General features: G+C 31.6%; 1 protein-coding gene across 1 annotated transcript in view; it reads left to right on the forward strand.

The window, feature by feature from the left end:
* ASZ1 (ankyrin repeat, SAM and basic leucine zipper domain containing 1) overlaps nucleotides 1–22,828 on the forward strand; it is a 52,181-nt gene that overhangs the window by 25,907 nt on the left and 3,446 nt on the right. Inside the window, exons 5-12 of the mRNA XM_072783318.1 lie at nucleotides 12,889–13,000; nucleotides 13,538–13,672; nucleotides 14,810–14,934; nucleotides 15,686–15,761; nucleotides 16,754–16,810; nucleotides 17,783–17,892; nucleotides 21,400–21,505; nucleotides 22,371–22,484. Of these exons, the coding sequence (XP_072639419.1) occupies nucleotides 12,889–13,000; nucleotides 13,538–13,672; nucleotides 14,810–14,934; nucleotides 15,686–15,761; nucleotides 16,754–16,810; nucleotides 17,783–17,892; nucleotides 21,400–21,505; nucleotides 22,371–22,484 (835 nt within the window). The remainder of the gene's footprint in view (nucleotides 1–12,888; nucleotides 13,001–13,537; nucleotides 13,673–14,809; nucleotides 14,935–15,685; nucleotides 15,762–16,753; nucleotides 16,811–17,782; nucleotides 17,893–21,399; nucleotides 21,506–22,370; nucleotides 22,485–22,828) is intronic.

Raw genomic sequence — 22,828 nt, forward strand, 5'->3', positions numbered from 1 at the left:
AGAGTGTTGGGAAGAAGGTGAGAAGGAATTAAAAGTAAGTACTAAAGTAAGGATATTGTAAGCTTTCAGATCAAGGGGTGAGAGGTGGATAGAACAAATAGAATTTGATCAGTCCAATAAGACTGGAGAGGAGACATGGTAAATAAAAAGCATAATGTCAGAAATAAGTCTAACCTTATTGACAGAAAAAGAATATAATAGGTAAAACTCAGTGACTAAAATACAGTAACTCTCACATTGGCTGAAACCAAAATCCAGTGAGAATGACAAAATAATACCTAATGGTTGAAAATAAAATGGTCAAAAATACTCATTTAGCAAATATTTATACCTGGTAGATACCAAGACGAAAAAGACCTCTGGGGTAAAAAGCAAAAATTTAACAAGATAGTTTCAATGTGTGGCTTTAAAATTTGTAAAATGAAACTACTAGAATTTTTTAAAATAACAAAATCTGTAATCATATTTGAAGTTTTTAATAAACAGATTAGACAAAAAATAAAGATATAAGCAAAAAAGTTAGATATAGGAAATATAAAAAAACATGTTAGCATATATCTAATCGATACTTACCTAGAATTCTAACATAATTTATACATATGGATTCTTTCTAAATATACGTGGATTGCTTTTAAAATATGGTGATTTTCTAGGCCATAAAGGAAGCCTTAATAAATTCCTTTTAACAGAGTGATCTCTTGGGACGTCTGGGTGGCTCAGCTGTTGAGCATCTACCTTTGGCTCAGGACATGATCCCAGGGTCCTGGGATCAAGTCCTGTATCAGTCTCCTGCGAGGAGTCTGCTTCTCCCTCTGCCTGTGTCTCTGCCTGTGCCTGTCTTTAATGAATAAACAAATAAAACCTTTTAGAAAAAAGGGTGATCTCTTGTAGAATACTTTCACTAACCACAGTGTAATGAATTTAGAATTTTACAACCAAAAGCCTCTTCAGTGCATAAAATTGGGTACTTAAAATTATACATTGTAATAATTCGTAGATTAAAAAAGAAATCAAAATAGATTTTCATTTTCAAAATCAGGTCTGAACAGTTGAAGCCTTGATATCAAAACTTGTATGACTGAGACAAAGCAATACTCAGGGGGAAAGTAAGAATCTTAAATTCATTTATTGGGAATTTAAAGCATTGCATGAACTGCATGATATTTATGTTTAAAAATGCCATTTTTCTGCATATGTTCATACATGTAAAATTTATAATTTTTCTTTGCTAAGATCTGGGAAGATAGCCAACTCATATCAGTGATTATCTTAGTATTCTCAGGAAAAAGTGAATATGTATAAATTAAGTAAATTTTTTTTTTTTTTTTTTTTTGAGAAAGAGAGTAGGGAGAGGAACAGAGAGTGAGGGAAAGAGAATCTTAAGCAGGCTCCATCTCAACCCTGAAATCATGGCCTGAGCCAAAATCAAGAGTCAGGCACTTAACCAACTGAGCACCCCTGAATTCAGTAATTTTTGAAAATTTATACATCTTGTTAAAGAGTAATGGCATAGAATTAGCCTTATATTAAAAATAAGTCACAATTAACTAAGTGTGGAATTAATGGAAAGCTGTCTGTTGCCGATCCCTAGATGTAAAACAGAAAAGAAAATCTAAGCGAATTCAAGAATATATGAAATTACCATATATGATTAATATGGCATTCCAAACTAGAGGAAGAAACTAGATCATCATTTTGGTGCTGGGGATTTGCATAGCTATTTGAAGGAATAAAAAGTACTGGATTTGAACCTCACCAAAATCATTTCATATGCCTCAAGATATTTAGATATTAAAAAAATATAAAGCGACACCAATACTGAATAAAACATAACAAATGAAAATGTGGATGAGTATATTTTGGATTGGCAAAAGTCCTTATATACATGACACAAGGATATTTAGGAAATTGCCACAGAACATTCTCTTCCTCTTTGTTCTCAACTCTAAGCTACTTGCCTTTCTTTGAATTTCCAACTACTGAGACCTTAAGGCAGCTTGGTGCTGATGAGGTTTCAGGTTCTTGTTCCTATTGCTATAAAATGGTGGGAAAATCAGGGATAAGTCCAGATGGAGAACAGCTAATAGCATAAAAGCTTAACATTAGGAGATTTATGGACCTGAGATGAAGCTAATTCTGCACAAATATCTTAGGTTTCCAAACTCCTAAAGACTTGGAGCTAAACAAGTGAGCTGAGTTGGCTCTGTTGGAGTTGGGACAATTTGGGAAGATAAGAAAGCAGGAAGAATGCTCCAGGTACTTCTGGAAGGAGCCGATAGCCTGCTCTTAAAATATGGACCCACTGCACAAAAAAATTTTTCATTTTCAAAATCTGTAAGGATTTCTGCCATTAAGAATAGTCCCAATTGGTAAGGAAGAAATAAAACTCTTAACTATTTGCAGATTATATGGTATATATAAAAAACCCTAAAGACTCCACCAAAAAAACTATTAGAACTGATAAATTAGGGCAGCCCGGGTGGCTTAGTGGTTTAGCACCCACCTTTGGCCCAGGGCGTGATCTTGGAGACCTGGGATAGAGTCCCAGATGGAGCCTGCTTTTCCCTCTGCCTGTGTCTCTGCCTCTCTCTCTCTCTGTTTCTCTCTCTCTCATGAATAAATAAATAAAATCTTTTAAAAAAACTGATAAATGAATTCAGTAAAGCTGCAGAATACAAAATCAGAGTACAGAAATCCTGTATACACTAATAAGCAGCAGAAAGCAAAATTTTAAAAATCCCATTTACAGTTGCACAAAAGCAATAAAATATTTAGGAACAGACTTAAAAGAGGTGGCTCTAAAAAGTATAAAGCACTGATGAAATTCAAGACAATGCAAAGATATGGAAAGACATTCCATGCTCGTCTATTGCAAGAACAAATATTGTTAAAATGTCTATACTACCCAAAATAATCTACATATTTAATGCAATCCCTGTCAAAATACCAATAGCATTTTTCACAGAACTAGAACAAACAGTCCTAAAATTAGTATGGAACCACAAAAGATCCTAAATAGCCAAAGCAATCTTGAGAAAGAAAAACAAAACTCATAGCATCACAATTCTGTATTTCAGCTCTATTACAAAGCTGTAATTATCAAGATAGTATGATGCTGGCACAAAAGACTATAAGATCAATGGAACAGAATTGACAACCCAGAAATGGACCCCGATCTCTATGGTCAGCTAAACTTCAACAAAGCAGGAAAGAATAGTCCATGGAAAAAAGTCTCTTCGACAAATGGTACTGGGAGAATTGGACAGCCATGCAGAAGAATGAAACTGGACCATTTCCTTATACACAAAAATAGACTCAAAACGAATGAATGTCTCAAAATGTGAGATAAGAATCCATCAAAATCCTGGAAGAGAACACAGGCAGCAACTTCTACGACCTTGGTTGCAGCAACTTCTTGCTAGACGTGTCTCCAAAGGCAATGGAAACAAAGGCAAAAATTAATTACTGAGGCTTCATCAAGATAAAAAGCTTTTGCACAGCTAAAGAAACAGTTGACAAAACCAAAACACAACCAACAGGATAGGAGAAGATATTTGCAAATGACATATGAAATAAAGGGCTAGGATCCAAAATCTATAAAGACCTTATCAAACTCAACACCCAAAGAACAAATAATCCAATCAAGAAGTGGGCAAAAGACATGAACAGACATTTCTCCAAAGAAGATGTACAAATGGCCAACAGAAACATGAAAAAGTGTTTCACATCACTCGGCATCAGGGAACTAGAAATTAAAACACCTCACACCAGTCAGAATGGTGAAAATTAACAAGACAGGAAATGACTGATTTTGGCAAGGATGCAGAGAAAGGGGAACCTTCCTACATTGTTGGTGAGAATGCAAGCTAGTGCAGTCGGTCTGGAAAACAGCATATAGGTTCCTCATAAAATTGAAAATAGAGCTACCCTATAAGTTAGCAATTGTACTACTGAGTATTTACCCCAAAGATACAAATGTAGTGATCTGATGGGGCACCTGCACCCCAGTGTTTATAGCAGCAATGTCTACAATAGCCAAACTATGGAAAGAGCCCAGATGTCCATCAACAGATGAATGAATAAAGAAGTGGTATATATACACAATGGAACACTACTCAACCATCAAAAAAAAAATCTTGCCATTTGCAACAACATGGATGGAACTAGAAAGTATTATGCTAAGCGAAATAATCAGAAAAAGGGTAATTATCATATCTCATTTGTGGAATTTAAGAAACAGAACCCAGGATCATAGGGGAAGAGAGGGAAAAATAAACAAGATGAAATCAGAGAGGGAGACAAACCATAAGAGAACAAGTGCCCATGAGAATGTAAAAATAAATAATTTGTAAGAAAAGCAAGTGAATTCAGCGTGATGGTTAACTGGTGGGAGTGAAGAATGGCATTGAAAGAGGGCTAGTAAAGGAGTAGATAAGGAGCTTCTAGTGGCCATATGGGTTTATACATTTTACTATTTTAAAATTATACATGTGCATTTTCATTTACTTGTATAAATTATATATTTAAAAAATTATCCATCCCTAACAAATAAGGGAGTGGTAAGCAAGGGAATATAAGAATTAATTTTTTTTTGGTTCTGTTTTGGGGTTTTTCTTGTTTGTTTGTTTTACAAAAAAGTGTTCCAAATTCGCTTTTTCTAGAATTGTAACTGGCCAACATTTATATGTCATCAAAGACACATATGGAGTGGGACTGGGGAACACATTTTATGTGACCTTCAAGATAATATTTATAAAGACATTAGAATTTTTAAAATTCATTTTAGAAAATGTTTTGTCACTTCAATTTTGTGGTAAAATATAATGTGTATTACCTATAAAAATTATAGAAGTACATATAAAAACTTGTGAAAAGTATTCTCTATTTTTAAAACATTCCAAATGAAGACTATCAGTAGTCTTTAAAAAAAAAATCACTTAAACAGTGTGTTAAAACTGTTAAGGTAGTTCCTTTGTCAACTCCAAAATAATTTTCAAGATAAACCTATTGACAGCAAGGAAGATGGAAATTTAATAGTTAAGTTACAGGAAGAATTCTGAATCTATATACCATTGTGAGTTATCTTTGGAAGCTGAGAGCTTCAAAGCCAAGCTTGAAAAAAAAACCCTTGAAATCAAGAATGACCTTCAAATTGCTGTATCACACATTATTAAACACAGATTCTAAGAATGACAAAACAGTTCTAATCACATTATGCTCACTGCAATAGTATTATTGAATAAAATAGTTTCTACCATTACTAGATAAAATAAGTTAAAAATGTATTATAATGTTATTTACTTCAAATGTACTTATTCCAGATTTATCAGTATATCAAAATCTTATCAATTGACCTCAGTTATCTTATTTTTAAGTGTATATTTTGCATGTTGATAATGTTTTTTCTCTAGTATTTCAGTGGTTTATATGTATCACTTATATAAATAAATATATATTGAAAAAAAAAACAAAAAACTGGAGGTATCACAATTCCAGACTCCCAAGTTATAGAGTAGTAGTAATTAAACAACATGGTACTGGCATAAAAATAGACACAGAGACCAATAGAACAGGAAACTCAGAAATAAACCTCCAATTATATGGTCAATTAATCTTTGACAAAGAAGGTATGACTATCCATTGGGAAAAGGACAATCTCTTCAACAAATGGCGTTGGGAAAACTGGACAGCTACATGCAAAAGAATGAAACTGGACCACTTTCTTTCACCATACACAAAAATAAACTCAAAATGTATTAAAAACTTAAATGTGAGACTCGAAACCATAAAAGGCCAAAAAATCAAAAAAATTTTTAAATTAAAAAAAAAAAAAAAGAAACCATAAAAATCCTAGAAGAGAGCCCAGACAGTAATTTCTCTGGCATTGGCCATAGCAACATTTTTCTATATACATCTTTTGAGACAAGACAAGGAAAATAAAACCAAAAATAAACTATTGGGACTACATAAAAATAAAAAGGTTTTGCACAGTTAAGGAAACAACAAAACTAAAAGGCACCTAGAGAATGGGAGGAAATATGTGCAAATGACATATCTGATAAAGGATTATTATCCAGAATCAATAAAGAACTTACACAACTCAACACCCAAAACACAAATTTAAAAAATGGTAGAAGACATGAACAGACATTTCTTCAAAGAAGACATCCAGATGGCCAATAGACGTTAAAAGATGCTCAACATTATTCATCAATGCAAATAAACTACAGTAACATAACACTTCACGCCTGCCAGAATTGCTAAAATAAAAAATCCAAGAAACAACAAATGTTGACGAGGATATGGAGAAAAAGGAACCCTCTTGCCCTGTTGGTGGGAATATAAACTGGTGCAGCCTCTGTGAAAAACAGTATGGAAGCTTCCTCAAAAAAGATCGTAGAACTACCTTACAATCCAGAAATCACAGTACTGCGTCTTTGCCCCCCAAAATACAAAATCACTAATTCAAAGGGATACATGCATCCCTATGTTTTTTTTAAATTTTTATCCCTATGTTTATTGAAGCATTATTTATAATAGCCAACCGTGGAAGCAGCCCAAGGGTCCATTGATAGATGAATGGATAAAGGAAGAGGTGGTGTATACACACACACACACAATGGAATGCTATTCACCCATAAAAAGGATGAAATCTTGCCATTTGCAGCAATATGGATGGAGCTAGAGAGTATAATGCTAAGCAAAATAAGAGAAAAATAGCATATGATTTCACTCACATGGAATTTGGGAAACAAATGAGCCAAGGGGAAAAAACAAGAAAGAGACAAACCAACAAACAGACTCTTAACTATAGAGAACGAACTAATGGTTACAAGAAGGGAGGTGGGGGAAGATGTGGTGAAAGGGACTAAAGAATATACTTATCATGATGAAAAAAATAAATAAAAAGAATATTCTAACAACTAAGATCTGAGTTTTGAAAAGGCAATGGAAAAAACTTCCCAGAAACTACAGAAAGGATTGGCAATTAAAATACTTGCCTAAGTACAGTAAAATTGCTGACAGAATAGTGAATACCCGAATTAAAAATTAAGAGCATATAAGGAGTTCTAAGTGCAGCATGAAAAAAGATCTCTTGGAACTTAAAAAAAAATGGGATATTTGAATTCAAAATTCAGGGAAGAAAAGGGAACAAATGGAAGTTGATAATAAACACATTCTTAAAAAAACACACACACACACACATTCTAGAAAAAAAGAAATGGTTCCTGAGCTGACAACTCTGAAGACTGCATATTGAAAGAAAGACTACATATTGGAAAAGTTCCTGAGTTTTAGTTTGGATTGATAAGAAAAGGTACACTGAGACATACATTCTGGCTAAAGTCTGTAAACTCTAAAAAACCAAGAGGAAATTTTTACAAGAATCCAGGCAGAAAGAATTAAGTTTTTAACAAGAGGAAGAAAAAAGGTCAGAGTAGCATCAGACTTCTCATGGGCACAGCTCAAGATAGAAAAAAATGGAAACACATATTCTCTTAGATAAAGGCCTGCAGCCTGAAAATCTTATTCTTAGCCAAGCTATCATATGCCTGATAGGGTGAAAGATGTTCAAGGATATGCAGGAACTCAGAAAGTACATTACCTGAGTGCCCCATCAGAGGGAGAATACTTGAGAAAAGACTAATCTCAAACAACCAGAACAGAGACCTCATGAAGGCAGAGGATGAAAACAAGGAGGAGGAGTAAAGAGAGATGAACTTGGATATATGTGCATTTAATGGATAATATTAGACTGTCTGGGAATGTGAAGTATGAGTGCTAAATAAAGATTCTGGAAACAGACAAGAGAAACTTTAAGTAAAAGTCTAATACGTACTAAATTATGCCAACAAAATCTAAGAGCTATGGTTCATAAAGAGTTGGGAACAACCTAAGAGTATTCAAAAGATCTTACCCCTTTGAGTAGAAGATGTGAGAATTATGGCATGGTGGTGGAGGAAACCATAGTCTTATTAGGAGAAATAGATCTTATCTTGCTTACATATGAGAGTTCATATGTGTTTTAGTAAGAGCAGAAAAAGATGATAATATTTAATGACATTTTTTTAAAAAAGGAAAAGCAGAGTCCTCAGATTTTCAAGGAGAAAAATAAAGTGAATAGCAATTTTATTGAACCAACAAAAGAAATATTGTCAATGAAATTATCAGTCATATACTAAATGAGAATGGACTGAATTTATCAACTGAGATGTTGGCTTATAAAAACAAAAGATTGCTAACGGCTATTTGCAAGAAAAAGTTGAAGAGAAAGGAGTATGAAAGACCCTTTACAAGTGAAGGCAAACTCCTAGAAATCAGGATTGTCAGCATCACATATTCCTAATATTAAATACAGTACATAGAATAAGGAACTGTGTATGACAATAAAGGCAAAATCAATGAAAATACAAGCATAAACCTGTACACACTAGCCACTAAATCCATAAATTGAAACGTATTAAATTCAAGGAGATGTAGATCAAAATATAATTACAGCAGGAAATTTCAACAGATAATCTCTCATTAGGCAGATGTATCTAAAATGAGTAAGGACATAGATACATTAAAAAATATAGTCAATATACATGTAATGATGGACTAGATAAGGAGAAACTCCTGCCTGTATTAAATGTAAGCATGACACAAAACACATGATTATACCAGTTTCTGGGTGAATAGGGAGTGGATACAGAGACAGGTCAAGGTCATTATCCTCTTCTTACAGTTTAGTTGAAAAAAATAGATGAACAAATACATTTTGGCCTGATTGCTGAACTGATAAACTAAGCACAAAATGCTAAGAGAACGAAGAGGCGCAGACACAACAAAATGCAATGATTTAAAGAGAGAATTGGAAGAATTCTTTACAGTAAATCTTAGGAAATAGATGGAAATTAATACTGAAAGTAAAGTTATCAGTAGCACAAATTGCTACCATGTCACCTGGGTAGACCAGTAATTATAAAGTTTATAATTTCCCTGAAGAGTTCTTAAGGTTGCTCATCAGAGTTTGTAAGATTGAATAATTCATGTAAATTTTGTTAATCAGTAGCAGGCAGGAAACTACAGATGTTACAAATTTCTGTAGATGTAAAACCACTGAAAGAATTGTTCCCTCCCCTCTCAAAATTGTCATGCAACATTATTGGTGGTATCAATAACTTTAATAAACTCTTTAGAAGCCAAATAATAAACCTTCTGGGTGTAATGTAGACTCTTTTACAGGAATTTGCCATTCCATTCGGTAAATTCACCTTTTCTTACAAGAAACCAGTGCAACATTTTTGTAACACATTTTTCATTAGTAATCTGAAGCTTCATAAGCAAACTATGCTGGTCCAGTACTTTTCTTATCTAGGAGGAAGTAAACATCTCTAAGAAGAAATTTATGTCCATGTGAACTGACCAAAAATTACAATCTCTGGTTTCCAAGATTCTAAGAGAAATTAATATTTCAGATGACTGCAGTTTTTTGTACAATTTCAGAACAAATTTCAATACAAAATCAGAAATTTCACTTAGAGTTTTCAGTTCAAACAAACAGGACCTTCTCAGATACTCTGCCACAGAGTGTCACTTCCTTCAAATTTTTTAGGTTTCCAGTTTTGCCATTTTGTGGATTGAGTTTATGAAATTTATCGCATATTTTATAAATACATAAAAATTTAGAGAAAGAGAACTTTAGATTTCTCTTTATCAGGATAGATTATAAAAAGTAACTTTCAGGAGATTTTAGAGGGGGAATAATATACAAATCGTACTTCAATAACACACCAACAGTGATCTTTCAGCAAAATTACTTATTTCCAAACCTATGTTTTCTCATATTTAAAGTGAAAATAATTTCTACTTCATAAGGTTGTCTTGAGCAGGAAATGAGGTAACTGCCTAGCCCTGCATAATGATTTCGTTTATCCAAATTAATGGTCAATGCTGAGGTTACAAAATTTTGAGGACTCTGTGTTTTAAAATTGGTGTTTACATATGAGTTGTTTTTTATAGGGGTTGAACTATATTAACTAGACTTTTAGAAATGAGAAAAAACTGACTCTGCCCTGTTGATTTTAATTCATACAGGGGTGGCTTATCATGAGTTCAGCAAGTTGAAATAATTATTGTAACTAATGTGTGCATTCCATTAGATCTTGTATCCTGCAACCTTGCTAATTCATTTATTAGTTCTAGTACCTTTTTTTGTAGATCCCATTGGGTTTTTCTACATAGACAGTGTTGTCTGTTAATAAAGACAATTTTACTTGTTTTTCTACCTAGATGTCTGTTTTTATTTGTTTTATTGCACTGGCTAGAACTTGAAATACAGTGTTGAATAGAAGCAATGAGAGCAGACATCTTTGTCTTGTTTCTGATCTTAGGAGGAAAGTATTCACTGTTTCACCATTAAGTATGATGTTAGCTATAAAGTTTTCCAGTTGAGGGAGTTCTTTTCTACTTTTACATTGCTAAGAATTTTATTAGATGTTGGGTTTTGTAAAATATTCATTCTGTACTTATTGAGATAATCTTGTGCTTTTTCTTTTTTTTTTATTCAAATGTCAAATGTCAAACTCATCTTGCATTCCCAGGATAATTGTACTTCGTTATGATGTATTATCCTTTTTATGTATTTTTAGATTCTGTTTGTCAAAATTTGTTGAGAATTTTTGCATCTATGTTCAGTGAAGATTATTGGTCTATTGTTTTCTTTCCCTACAGTATTTCTCTCTTGTTTTTGTTACTAGAGTAATTCTTGCTAATAGAACAAATTGGGAAGGATGCTGTTTCAGTTTACTGAAAGTTTGAGTAGAAATTGGTATAGTTTTTTTTTTCATTAACTGTTTGGTGGAATTCACCAGTGAAGTCATCTGGGCCTACTGTTTTCTTTGTGGGAAGTTTTTATTTACTGATTTAATTTTTTATAAATATAGGACTATACAGGTTCTTTTTTTTGAGTATGCGTTGGTAGTTTGAATCTTTTGAGAAATTTGTCCATTTCATCTAAGTTGTCTATTGGCAGGAATGTTCATAATACTCTCTTATGCTTTTAAATTGGAGAATCTGTATTGATGTCACCTCTCTTATTCATGATACTGGTAATTTGTGTCTTTTTTTTTTATCTTACTCAGTTTGGTTATATGCTTGTTAGTTTTATTGATTTTTCTCTTCTTAATGAAGATCTGAGTAAGGTGAAGGAGTATGCAATATGAAAGTCTAGGAAAGCGTAGAGGAAACAGCCCTTGCATAGTATCTGTAAGCGGAAGAACTTGGCATTTTCAAAGAGAATAAACTCTGAGTGGGCAAGAGGAGGAACATGGAGAGCAGTTATGAGGCTATTGTAATACTAAAGGTCAGAGAAGGATGATGACTACTTACAGTGGCTAACAAGATGGTGTGAAGTGGTTAGATTCAGAACATATTGTGAAGAAAGAGCAAGTGGGCCCAGCTGATGACTTGTGTGTATGGCTCTATATACCAAGAGTCATAAATGGAGTCATGGAGAAGAGTCATAAATGATGCTTAGTCTTAGCCTGAGTTATGTGGTCAGTGGTATCTTTGTAAAATAGGGGAGGTTGAAAGGAGCAGATTTGGGCTTTTACAGGGAAGGTGGGATGAAGAAAAGGCATCAAGAGGTTTAATTTTGACTTAGTGGAGAATTTGAATAAGTAGTTGACCCAAATGATGTTCTATTGTTGACCCAAATGATGTTCTATTGTATGTATTTTCCATGTTTGCTTAAGTTATCCAGGCAGTTCACTGTTTACTTTGTAAAGATTGTCTTTCTAAAGAAGCCACTATATAGGAGATATTCAAGATTAAAGAGGCAACTCTTGACAGCTACTTAGTGTATAATTTTCAGTAAAACATTGAAATTGTAATATACTAGGAAATAAAGAAGTGTGTGAATCTTTTTCTGCTAAAGACATTAGTGTGACGTGATTGGATTCAGTATATACCTGATGTTAACAAACCTTATAGAGAAATATTCTGTTTGCAGGTCATGTATGTGAGTAACCAAGGTGAACTTCCTTATTGAGATTAAAACAGAATTCAGAAGTTACTTAATTTGTACTTTTGTGAAGTTCTTTGCATATAAATCAGATATTTCAGGCAACTCAGGAAGATTGAGCCCAGAATCCCAGACCTCCTTTAAAACAGAACATGATACTAAGTTCAGCCGAAGGAGAACTGATAGAATCATTCTGATATCCTTTGTAATAGAACCAGAAGCTAACTTCCAGGAGGAGAGGGGTTGAGACTCTATTTCGAGAAATGATACATGGGAGGGAAGCCACAGTGGTCTCCCAGAAAATAGTCTCAGAGAGTGGCTAAACTATTAAAATAATTTTTCTTAATTAGACTAAGCCTTCATTCAGGCTAGTCAGGGTAAAATTCTTTCAGCCTTAAACTAAAGTAGAATCATAATAGACTACACTAAGAAATAATAGAAAGTGTTAAACTTTTATTTTTATTAAATGTAATAAACAAAATGTAACATGGACTTATTAAGTATCAGCAATGCTGAGCGGACAGGGACTTTGTGTTATTCATCACTGTATTCCCAGAATAAGCATAGTGGGCATTCTGCTGTTTTTCTACTTGAATATGTAAATTAATGAAACCTCATATTAGAAAGTATGGCTTATTATTTAGTGAATTTTTTTAAACACATGTCTTCACTAGGGGGTGCTGTGTAAGCATCCAATACTTTGAAAGTGTCATCTTCACATTTATTTGCTGAGAAATTGGATTTCTAAATCACCTGATTAAAAGCTTTCATTTGCTTTGCTTTCAAAACAATATTTTGGTATTGGGTATAGTAAAATTCATGAAATTGAGTAGCTGTTAATGACAGCATTAACACAGATGTCTTTTCTTCTTCCTCTTCAGGAGACTTATGACTCCAATCATGTATGCTGCACGAGATGGTCACCCTCAGGTTGTTGCTCTCCTTGTTGCTCATGGAGCAGAAGTTAATACCCAGGATGAGAATGGTTATACTGTAAGAATTGATTATACAGTGTTTATTTTTATTTCTAAGACATTGGTATCTTGTCATTATCAGTAGTCCACAAGAAAGTTTTTAAGAAGTAAAAATTATAGAGGGACTAGGACATAATTGCTGTTTGGTGAAGAAAACAGCTGAAGCAGGGGAAAAAAGGAATCATCTGACTCTTTCTGTCCTCACCCTTGACACAAGCTATAACATACAGTAAACCCTGGGTTCTAGAATACACATAGAATTCGTTTTTACATAAAATAGTTCAGTGATTGGCAGATAAATTATTTCATTCTATAACATCATTTGACTATGTAAAACATTATTTGGCTTTATAAATCAGTGAGCACTGGCAGTCTGCTTTGTAATTCCAACTGGGAAATATGTTTACATTATATTATAAAATGAAGAGATTGCATCATTCTGTTAATTAACCATGTTCACTTTTTTATTGTGCCATAAATACTGCTGAAAAGTTTTCCTTTCTGTCCCATATACACTCCCTCTCTTAAAACAATCTTCTTTTCCCCCCACTTACAGGCTTTAACATGGGCAGCACGGCAGGGTCATAAAAATGTAGTTTTGAAGTTGCTTGAACTTGGAGCTAATAAAATGCTACAGACCAAAGATGGAAAGACACCAAGTGAGATTGCAAAAAGAAATAAACATCTAGAGGTATCCTGTATATTCTATGGCATGTTACATTATCATTTCAAAACTTTTGTATTATTTTGTTAGAACTTACAACTGTCATAATAGTGTATCTGGCTATTATTAAATGTTTCAATACGTAATTTTCCTTTGGCCAGGTAATGAAAACTTTATTTTACTAGAGTATTCACTTTTACTAAATAAGAGGCATTTATAATGTGGTAATTTAAAAGTTATATAAAGAAATAATAAAGTCTTATTCTGGCTCTAGAAATAAAATTGTAATGGACCATTTAACAATTCAAACTGGTCCAGACTTTTAAAAATTAATTAGTGTTTTAAGAAAGCTAGTAAAATGTTCAAAATTTGAACATGTAATTAAAATGTTGCTTTTTAATTTTAATTAATACATATTAGACATTTTAAAAATTAAATCCTTTCAGCCACATTTACTTCTATACATGTGACAAGGTACATAATAAAGTGATAACATACTTGGGTAGATGGTCTACTGTTACATATTAAAGTCAATAATAAATATTTGCCATACATTAAATCACTTTATTGATATACACTTTTGGTCTGAATATTAAAGCTTTTGCCAAAGGCCTATAATTTTTAAGAAGGATCAAATACAGTACAACTGTAAAACTAACATCTATATAGTTCAAGAGCTTCTACATCTGAGTTTCTGAATTTGAAAGCATGTAACATTCCAGAAGTTCCATCATAATAATCAGGCCATGCCACTTTTATTGCATGGAAAATAACTTTCTCTGTTTTTTTAAGCAATCTAATAAACATGGCTCTGATTTTCTGACTCAAATCTGCATTTCCACAATTATTCTAGTAATTACTAGTTTCTGATGCCCTGTAACACTTCAAAAAGAAATCTACCATTTTTCTTCTAAGCTTTGAAAATTTAAAAACTTCTAATCAGTTTACTGCATTATTAAATTAAGATAGATGACACTGAACTTGACATATTAAGAAATATATGAACATCGAAGATTATTTTGTGTCAAAAATTGTTTTTTAAAGAAATTTGATTTTGTGTTCTGAGTGACATAACCTTGAATAACTACAAAGTTAGATTCTAAGTGTAAGTGATAGTGTATAATAATGTTAAATATATTTGAATGGCTTGTTAACTTTTTGCAGATCTTCAGTTTTCTTTCTTTAACTTTAAATCCATTGGAGGGAAAGCTTCAACATCTAACCAAAGAAGAGACTATTTGTAAACTCTTGACAATGGATTCTGATAAAGAAAAAGATCACATATTTAGGTAACATAACATGTTTTTGCTCAACAAAATAACCTATAAATAAGTAAAAAAATATGCATGCTTTTATAAGTTTTAGTAAATGTGATGATGTTTAAAATATATTTTTTACTTTAACAAGCATTTTTAAATATCACTGAGGAAGGTCTGGATTTTAAATGCTTTTTTTTCAGAATTTTAGGAAAATTTTATATATGAACTAACAGTAATGAAAATAATTTCTGGCTTTAAATAAAATATAATGAAATTTATTTCTAAAAGAGTCTAAAATTATATTTTTGTTAGTGTTCAAACTAGACTGCATCTTACTTTCTAATTCTTTTTAGATTTCTGATTTTATAAGCTAAAACTAAAAATACATTTTTTTTTTCTGAATGGAGTTCAGTACATGGCCACAAAATTATTCACCTACCCACATTTAAAATTATTAAATCTTTACATCCTACAACTGAAGTGATTTTCATATATACAGACCTCACAAGAAATATACCTAATAGCAACTAATTAATTTCATTCTTAGGAAGGACAAGCTAGATTTTACTGTCATCATTTTCTCTGTTAACTTAGATCTTCACTGGAGAAACTTTCCTTTTTTCTTTGAAAAAGAAATGTAGTGTGTGAATTTGCAACCATGTTTCCTATAGATCCATTCTTATTCATTCTTATTCTCATTTTCTCTTTCTGTATTATAAATATATGTTGATTGTGCATTTATAGTCTGTTCTGAAATTGACATTGCTATAAATATATATAGTTCATATACAGCATTTGGAGATCTGGAAATATTTTTACATGGTCTTGGACTTGAACATATGATGGATTTATTAAAGGTAAGATTTTATGTAAGCAAGCTATAGTGAGTTACATACATATGTTTATTTGTTAACTAAATATTAATTCATAAGTATGTTTATATAAAAGTACCAAGTTCACATTTCTCCATAACTTGTAGTAGATCTCATTTTAAACTTAAAAAACATTTGAAAATTTCTTATTCTAGAAACTTACATAAATTTGAATCTGGCTGGAATAAACAGCTTTTATTCACTGCCTAAAACTTCATAGAACTCCTTGTACATTTAAGCCCTTAGTTTGTTTTTACAGTTGCTGATCTTCCCATATTAGAAGCATGATTTTCAGTCAAACAAATCAGGTATCAGATTCTAACTCTAATGATTATTAACTGAAATATGTTACTTAAATCTCTTTTTTTCAGAAGTATAATACATGGTTTAGAATTATCATAGAGATTAAATTAAATCATATGCCTAGCACCATTATAGATACTTTAGGTATGTATTATGGAGTTTGAATAGATGACCATTACCAGCCATTTAGCTGATATGAAGCAGTAAAGCACTATGTCAGATAGTCTCTCTTTAGAAATATGCCTATTCTGTTTAGGTAGTTCAGAATTGGGCTTCACTGTACAATCTTGAAACTTCTTCCTATTTGAGAAATATTGAGTAAAACTAAATGTTGATTGTTTAATATGCAGTTAGAAATTTAAAATATTCTGAAAACGTAATTTCTGTCAAATTTTATAAAGCTCTCTTTCTCTATGTGAGTGAATTAAGTTATAATGATTTTCTTTGAATCTGGGAAACTGGCTATGTATGTACTTTTTAAGATAATAATATATATTAAGACACTCATTACTGTCTACCCAGTAGTATAGTTCTATACCTATATATCCTATCCCCTTTTAGAATTGAAAATTGTTTAGGAGGGTAGCGTATAGCTGACTAATTTATGACACTTGCTTACTTCCCTTACTGATGTTTTATTTATATTGAAAGGTGGCATTTTTTCTTTCCTACAGGAAAGAGATATAACCTTAAGACACCTTTTGACCATGCAGAAAGATGAATTTACAAAGGTTAGTATCAGTTTCAAAAACTCCAAACATTCTTTCATATTTTAAGAATTCTGGATGCTTTTTCTACTTTAAAATCCTAGGGGTACATACTATAAATGATCTTTTGCTAGGTTTTTATTAGATATGGTTATGGATACCCATATCTAAAATCTTCTGTAATAGTATTAAGTTGCTTTAAGAACATTTAAAGACTTAGAGTTGGTTTTTTTCCTTCAGATTAATCATGACATCTCAACTAAAACTGGAGCTTCAGTTCTAAATCTGAAATAGTTTTGTAAGAGGTGGCTTTTTGTGTACATAGATATGGATATGTGTCATCCAGATACTGCCTTTTGCTGGGTTCTCCAAAAGATCAAGACCTATTATTTTGCTATCTAGTATTATTAAGTAACAATTTGAAAATAGCTTGGGAAATATTAGAGATACTTTAATAGGCTACCTAAAAGGTAATAATCTTCCTCCATGAATACATTGGAAACTTGAAGTCTTCAGTATTACTAAAAGTCAAAAAACAAAAACAAAATAAAAGTCAAAATAAACATACTACTTAGCTAAGTCCAGGAGAGAAAATTTAGTTAACACTAAAGGTAAAGACAAATGGAAGACAATCCTTATATAACCACTGATAATATTTTAAGTAGAACTTTAAAGGAAAAAATTGTTTTACTGTGGTGGTTTTAGAAATATTATATTTTAATATCTAGTATTGCTTTGAGAATCCAGTTTTGCAGAAAAAAATGACTATAGTATATATCTAAATATTTGAATGATGTAACCTTATCAATCACAGTTAAAAGCAAGCCATCTATTTTTCAGTGTGTTTATTTTTCTAATATGTATTTGTTTTTTCAAGGTGTGAATTAATCAAGTAGAAAATTTATCTAGTAATATTACATATTAAATTACTCAAGTATTACTGTCTTGTTGCATCTTAAAATTATTTCTACTTAAAAAAAAATTATTTCTACTTAGAATGGAATTACCAGTAGAGATCAGCAGAAAATTCTCGCTGCTCTTAAAGAACTAGAGGTAGAAGAGATAAAATTTGGAGAATTACCTGAAGTGGCAAAGTTGGAAATCAGGTAAAGTTAATATTAGTATTTAGAATCAGCTGTTCTTAAAAAAGAACTAAACTGTTTAATTTTCATAGTTTCTGAGTCTTTTTACTTGATACTATAATTTTCTCAAGGAAATAGTTCATTTTACAATATATTATGTTCTGAGGTGGGAGGTACTTTATAATATCAATTTTTGTAAAGTTGTTTTACCAAAAAGCAAAACAGTGCATCTCACTTAGAAACATTCTTTTATTTTTTCATTGCATTTTGTTAAATGAACTATATGAGAGCCCCTGCTTTTGATAGTATAGCTCTTATTCTCTTTAAATCATTTTAAGTGTCAACGTTGAAAATTCAGAGTAGTAATTTTTTCACTTAGGGCAATAAGAAAGTATCTCTAATGTAGCTCAGCTCTATTTTCAGCCTATTCTTTAAGAAATTATGTTGCCAATATATAAAGTTTGGTTTCTGTCTTAGGAACTTGTCAACCACTGATTTGTAATAATGTTAGTAATCTAAAACCTATCTTAAAAATAATTGTATTTGATTTTATTAATATTTTGTGGGACAATAAATTGCTTAACTTTTTTATTTGAAATAATTAGAGAATCACAGGAAATTGCAAAGATGTACAGGGAGGTCCCAAGCATCCTTTGCCCAGTCTTGCCCCATACTAACATCTTGTATAACTAAGACAATATTGAAACCAAAAAACCCACATATGTGAAATAATCCAATCGTTTATTTGTAGTTCACCAGTTAAACGTGTGTTCATTTGTATGTATATGTGTAGCTGTATTCAGTTTTATAGCGTGTTTTTTAATGTAACCATTGCCAGTCAGTATACTTAACATACCATTACCATAAAGTTCCCTCACACTACTCCCTTATAGCCACACCCATCCCCCAATCCTTAACAACCAATATTTTGTTATCCCATCTTGATATTATTCACATATGTTATCTAAATGGAATCATACAGTATGTATCCTTTTTTGATTGCCTTTTTTTCACGCATCCTAATTCCCTTGAGTTTCATCCAAGTTATATCTTATAAAATATACTTAAAATGCAGTACTATCTATCATCACTAATGTATCCTATCTAAAAGTAACATTGCAACTATAATAAACATGAATTAAACAAACAAATGATAGATTTCCACACCAGTTTAGAATTTAGAGAAGTTTTCCATAGGATAATTTAAATGATCCAGATTTCTTTAAAAAGCTTATTGCAAAATTAAATTATTTCTCTATCATCTTGTAACAAGATGAACTATTCAAAATAGTGCCTCATTATTCAAAATAACATCATAACTCTTAAATATTTAAATGCTTTTAAATATTTAAAAAGATTTCAGTTGCGAGTACTTAAAATCAGCAAACCTTGAATCTCTGTTAATTTTCTTAATCTTTTTAACTTATTGTCTCTGTGAAGGAATATTCTAAGGTCTACATGACTAAATTGGAAGTTTTTTTAATGTAACTTCTTTATGTGATGGCAGAGTTACCTGTAAGAATTTACTTTGTGGAATTTAATAGACTTAAAGAATGTGTAGAATCCTGAATGTTCACTTATTAAAACTGCTGAATTTTTTAAAAAATATAACTGGGAGACATATATTCCAGGAATTTGACCTTGTTATTAAATCATAGACTCTGTTTACATGCTGTTATGAAAAAGGTTTTACTTCCCATTTGTTCAAAGTCATTCTTTAAAGAAGAAATTAGTCATTAAGTCATAAGAAAACTAACAGCAAGAAAAGTTGAACTGATTGATTATAATCTTCTGGTAATGTGACTTCAGCAATCTAGCTACTGATTTATTTTATGATACTTTGTGTTAAATTTTCTAAAATAGTCTGTTACAAGAACACATATTCACAGTACATTTACTTTTTCCTACACTTAGCCTTTCAATGTTTGCAGAATTAGAGAATGCAATTTGAAAATAATAACTATTGTGTTAGGACCTTGAGATATTTTGAACCAAAAAAGTAAGCTTTCATCCATATCTTGACATTTCAGCAGTTTCTGTCCAGACCTTTTCCTGAGCCTACCTGACATCTACTCAAATGTATCAAAGGCATCTCAAGACTGTGTCCATTAAGGAAACTATTTCTCCTCCAAAAACAAAAGATACAGAATTTTACATAAAAATATTTTGTTCACATCAATTATTTATAAAGATTCTAAAATTGTAAACTCTAAATATTTAGCATCAGGAGAATGGTTGAATTACATTGCACTAATCTGTTCTGTCCTCCAAATTATTTTAAGACTTAAGGTCATGAAAAAATACTCATAATAAGTATAAAGAGAAAAAATAAAATGGAACGTGAGGTATAATGCCAGTTGTATATGTGCATATTAAAAATATTGAAAGAAAAAAAAATATTGAAAGAAAATATTTGGTATAAGAAAATACTCTAGAAGAAAATAGTACCAGTCATTATTTTTAGGTGGTAAGAGTAGTGGTAATTTTAATTTTTCCAGATATTTTTATCTTTTATTTGAAGTACCTTTATTGCAAATTGAACACCAATAAAAAAATAAATTAATTATTAAAAAAAACGAAGTACCTTTATTGAAGGTATAAATTTTATCCTAATACTTGACATCTCATTTTTAAAACATGGCCTGTTGTTTCAGTTTATGTCATGCTGCAGTAAGAAGTAACTTCTAAACCTAAATGATTTGTAATAACAAAATTTATTTCTTTTGAAATAAATTTAAAATTTTATTTCTTTTTTGAGTACTTGTATCATGGCTGCACCTGTAGTGGATCTCCTTCTTGTTATTTTCTGAGACCAGGCTGGAGAAACAGCCCCACCCAGGACACGTTGCTCTTATGGCACAGGGAAAAGAGAGACCTGTTTGTGACAGGAGGTATATTGTACAGCTCTGGGGTGGGGAGTGGGCCGCCATTCACATAGTATGTGATGAATGCATACTATAGAGTTTACAATTTTTACAACATGCCTTTCAATATTCAGTGGCCCTGAAAATTATGCATCACCAGACAGGTATGTATCTTCCTTTTATTCACTAACACTGTGTACATCTATATTCACGTACCAGCTCTGTGAAGCGTTACAAATTCTCAATTCCCATTATACAAAGTTCATTATCTCTGAGTTTTAGGATGTCTCGACTATAAGCTGATGTTAACATCTACCTTATAGGAGTTGTTGTGAGGAATTAAAAGTCTAAGTGTAAAATAACCAGTGCAATACCTTCACGTAACAGATACTCGGATGTTGGTCCTTTATTAGTCCTTCTTTACATGTCCCTTTGAATTATGGTATTCTAATTGTATGCCTCTCATGCTGAAGCTTGAGATCCTCAATATTGGAGACTTGTTTTCTTTGTATACTCACTGTCTATTTCATAGCTAATACATATTAGCTATTCTATAAATATTTTTTAAAGAATCAGGTAAATATTTTGACTAGACATTGAGTAACCCAGTAGAATGAAGTAAATTGCTCATAGTAGTGATTCCTATTTGTTTGTTTCCTCTCTTTAGTGGTGATGAGTTCCTCAACTTTCTTCTGAAATTAAACAAACAATGTGGTCATTTAATAACAGCTGTACAGAATATCATTACTGAATTGCCTGTAAATTCTCACAAGGTATTCTATAAAAGTTTTTAAGAAAAGTATGAGTGCCAAAGAACATTCCAGATAAGTTAATGATAATTCAATAAACACTGATCTGGTAAAAAATAGTATCTTTCATCTACAAAATCACAGAAAATCTAAAGAAGCCAGTTTAATTATTACTCCTCTATATACCAATTAATTGAAAAACTCTGTGTTCTAGCTCTCAGGAAAAGGAAAGTGAGTCAGACCAAAAATTAAACTGATCTGTGTATTGAACTTAATTAACATTTGTTCTTAAAGGGAATTTAGTTGTTTAAAATATAAAGTGACAGGAGACCCAAGTGAAAGTTGAAACAAAACAATGTGTTGAGTGTTCTTAAAAAACCATATCAATATAAAGTTTTTAATGAAAGAAAATTTAAATAGAGAAAGTGCAAGTGACCTGTAAAAGCAAACTTTTTTTTGTAGAGTTTTTTCATGTGATTTGGTTTAAGCTATTTGTTTATAGCGAAAAATTTCTAATGCACTTGTTTTCCTCTGACTTTTGTATAACACTAATATAGAAGTCATATTCTTAAAACCTTCCCGAATGTATTTGTTCACCATAAATTTTATTATTATTAAATATTAGTTTCCACAAAGTCATATATACATATATTTAGTAAATGTATTCAGGAAACTAATAGGAGTATAAAAAAATCACTAAGTTCTTTTTGGTGTCAGAATTTATCCTGAAAAAAAAAAAAAAAAAAGAATTTATCCTGAACAACAACAAAAAAATGCTCTTTAGTTATTATAATTTAGTGGGTGAGAATACTATATAATTCTTGTAGATACAAAGTTGTAAAAAGTCATTGCCCATTCTTTAAAATGTAACTTTTGAAAATATTCACAGATAGTACTAGAATGGGCTTCTCCCCGGAATTTTACTTCAGTTTGTGAAGAGCTGGTTAGTAATGTTGAAGATTTGAGTGAAGAGGTCTGCAAACTAAAAGACTTAATTCAAAAGGTATTTAACATTTAAAAAGATTAAAATGATGTACAAATAATATGTTAGATGATGAAGCAGTTTGGACAAGAGCAAGTTAAGCTCCCACTAGACAATTGGAAGAAGGAAGGGAGGAAGGGAGGGAGGGAGGGAGGGAGGGAGGGAGGGAGAAATATAAGAAACAAACTTTGTGGGTCATTCATTCTTATGAATGCAGACTAAAAGAACAAGATCTATTATTTTCACCTTTTAAATTAGCAAGAGAGAATCCATCACCCTACCCATTATTGGTTCTTCACCAATCTGCTATTTTCATGTGAGACTGGTATCACAACCCCTTTCAGAAACAGTTTGGCAAGATGTGC

Source organism: Canis lupus, chromosome 18 (assembly GCF_048164855.1).
Source record: "Canis lupus baileyi chromosome 18, mCanLup2.hap1, whole genome shotgun sequence".
NCBI lineage: Eukaryota > Metazoa > Chordata > Mammalia > Carnivora > Canidae > Canis > Canis lupus.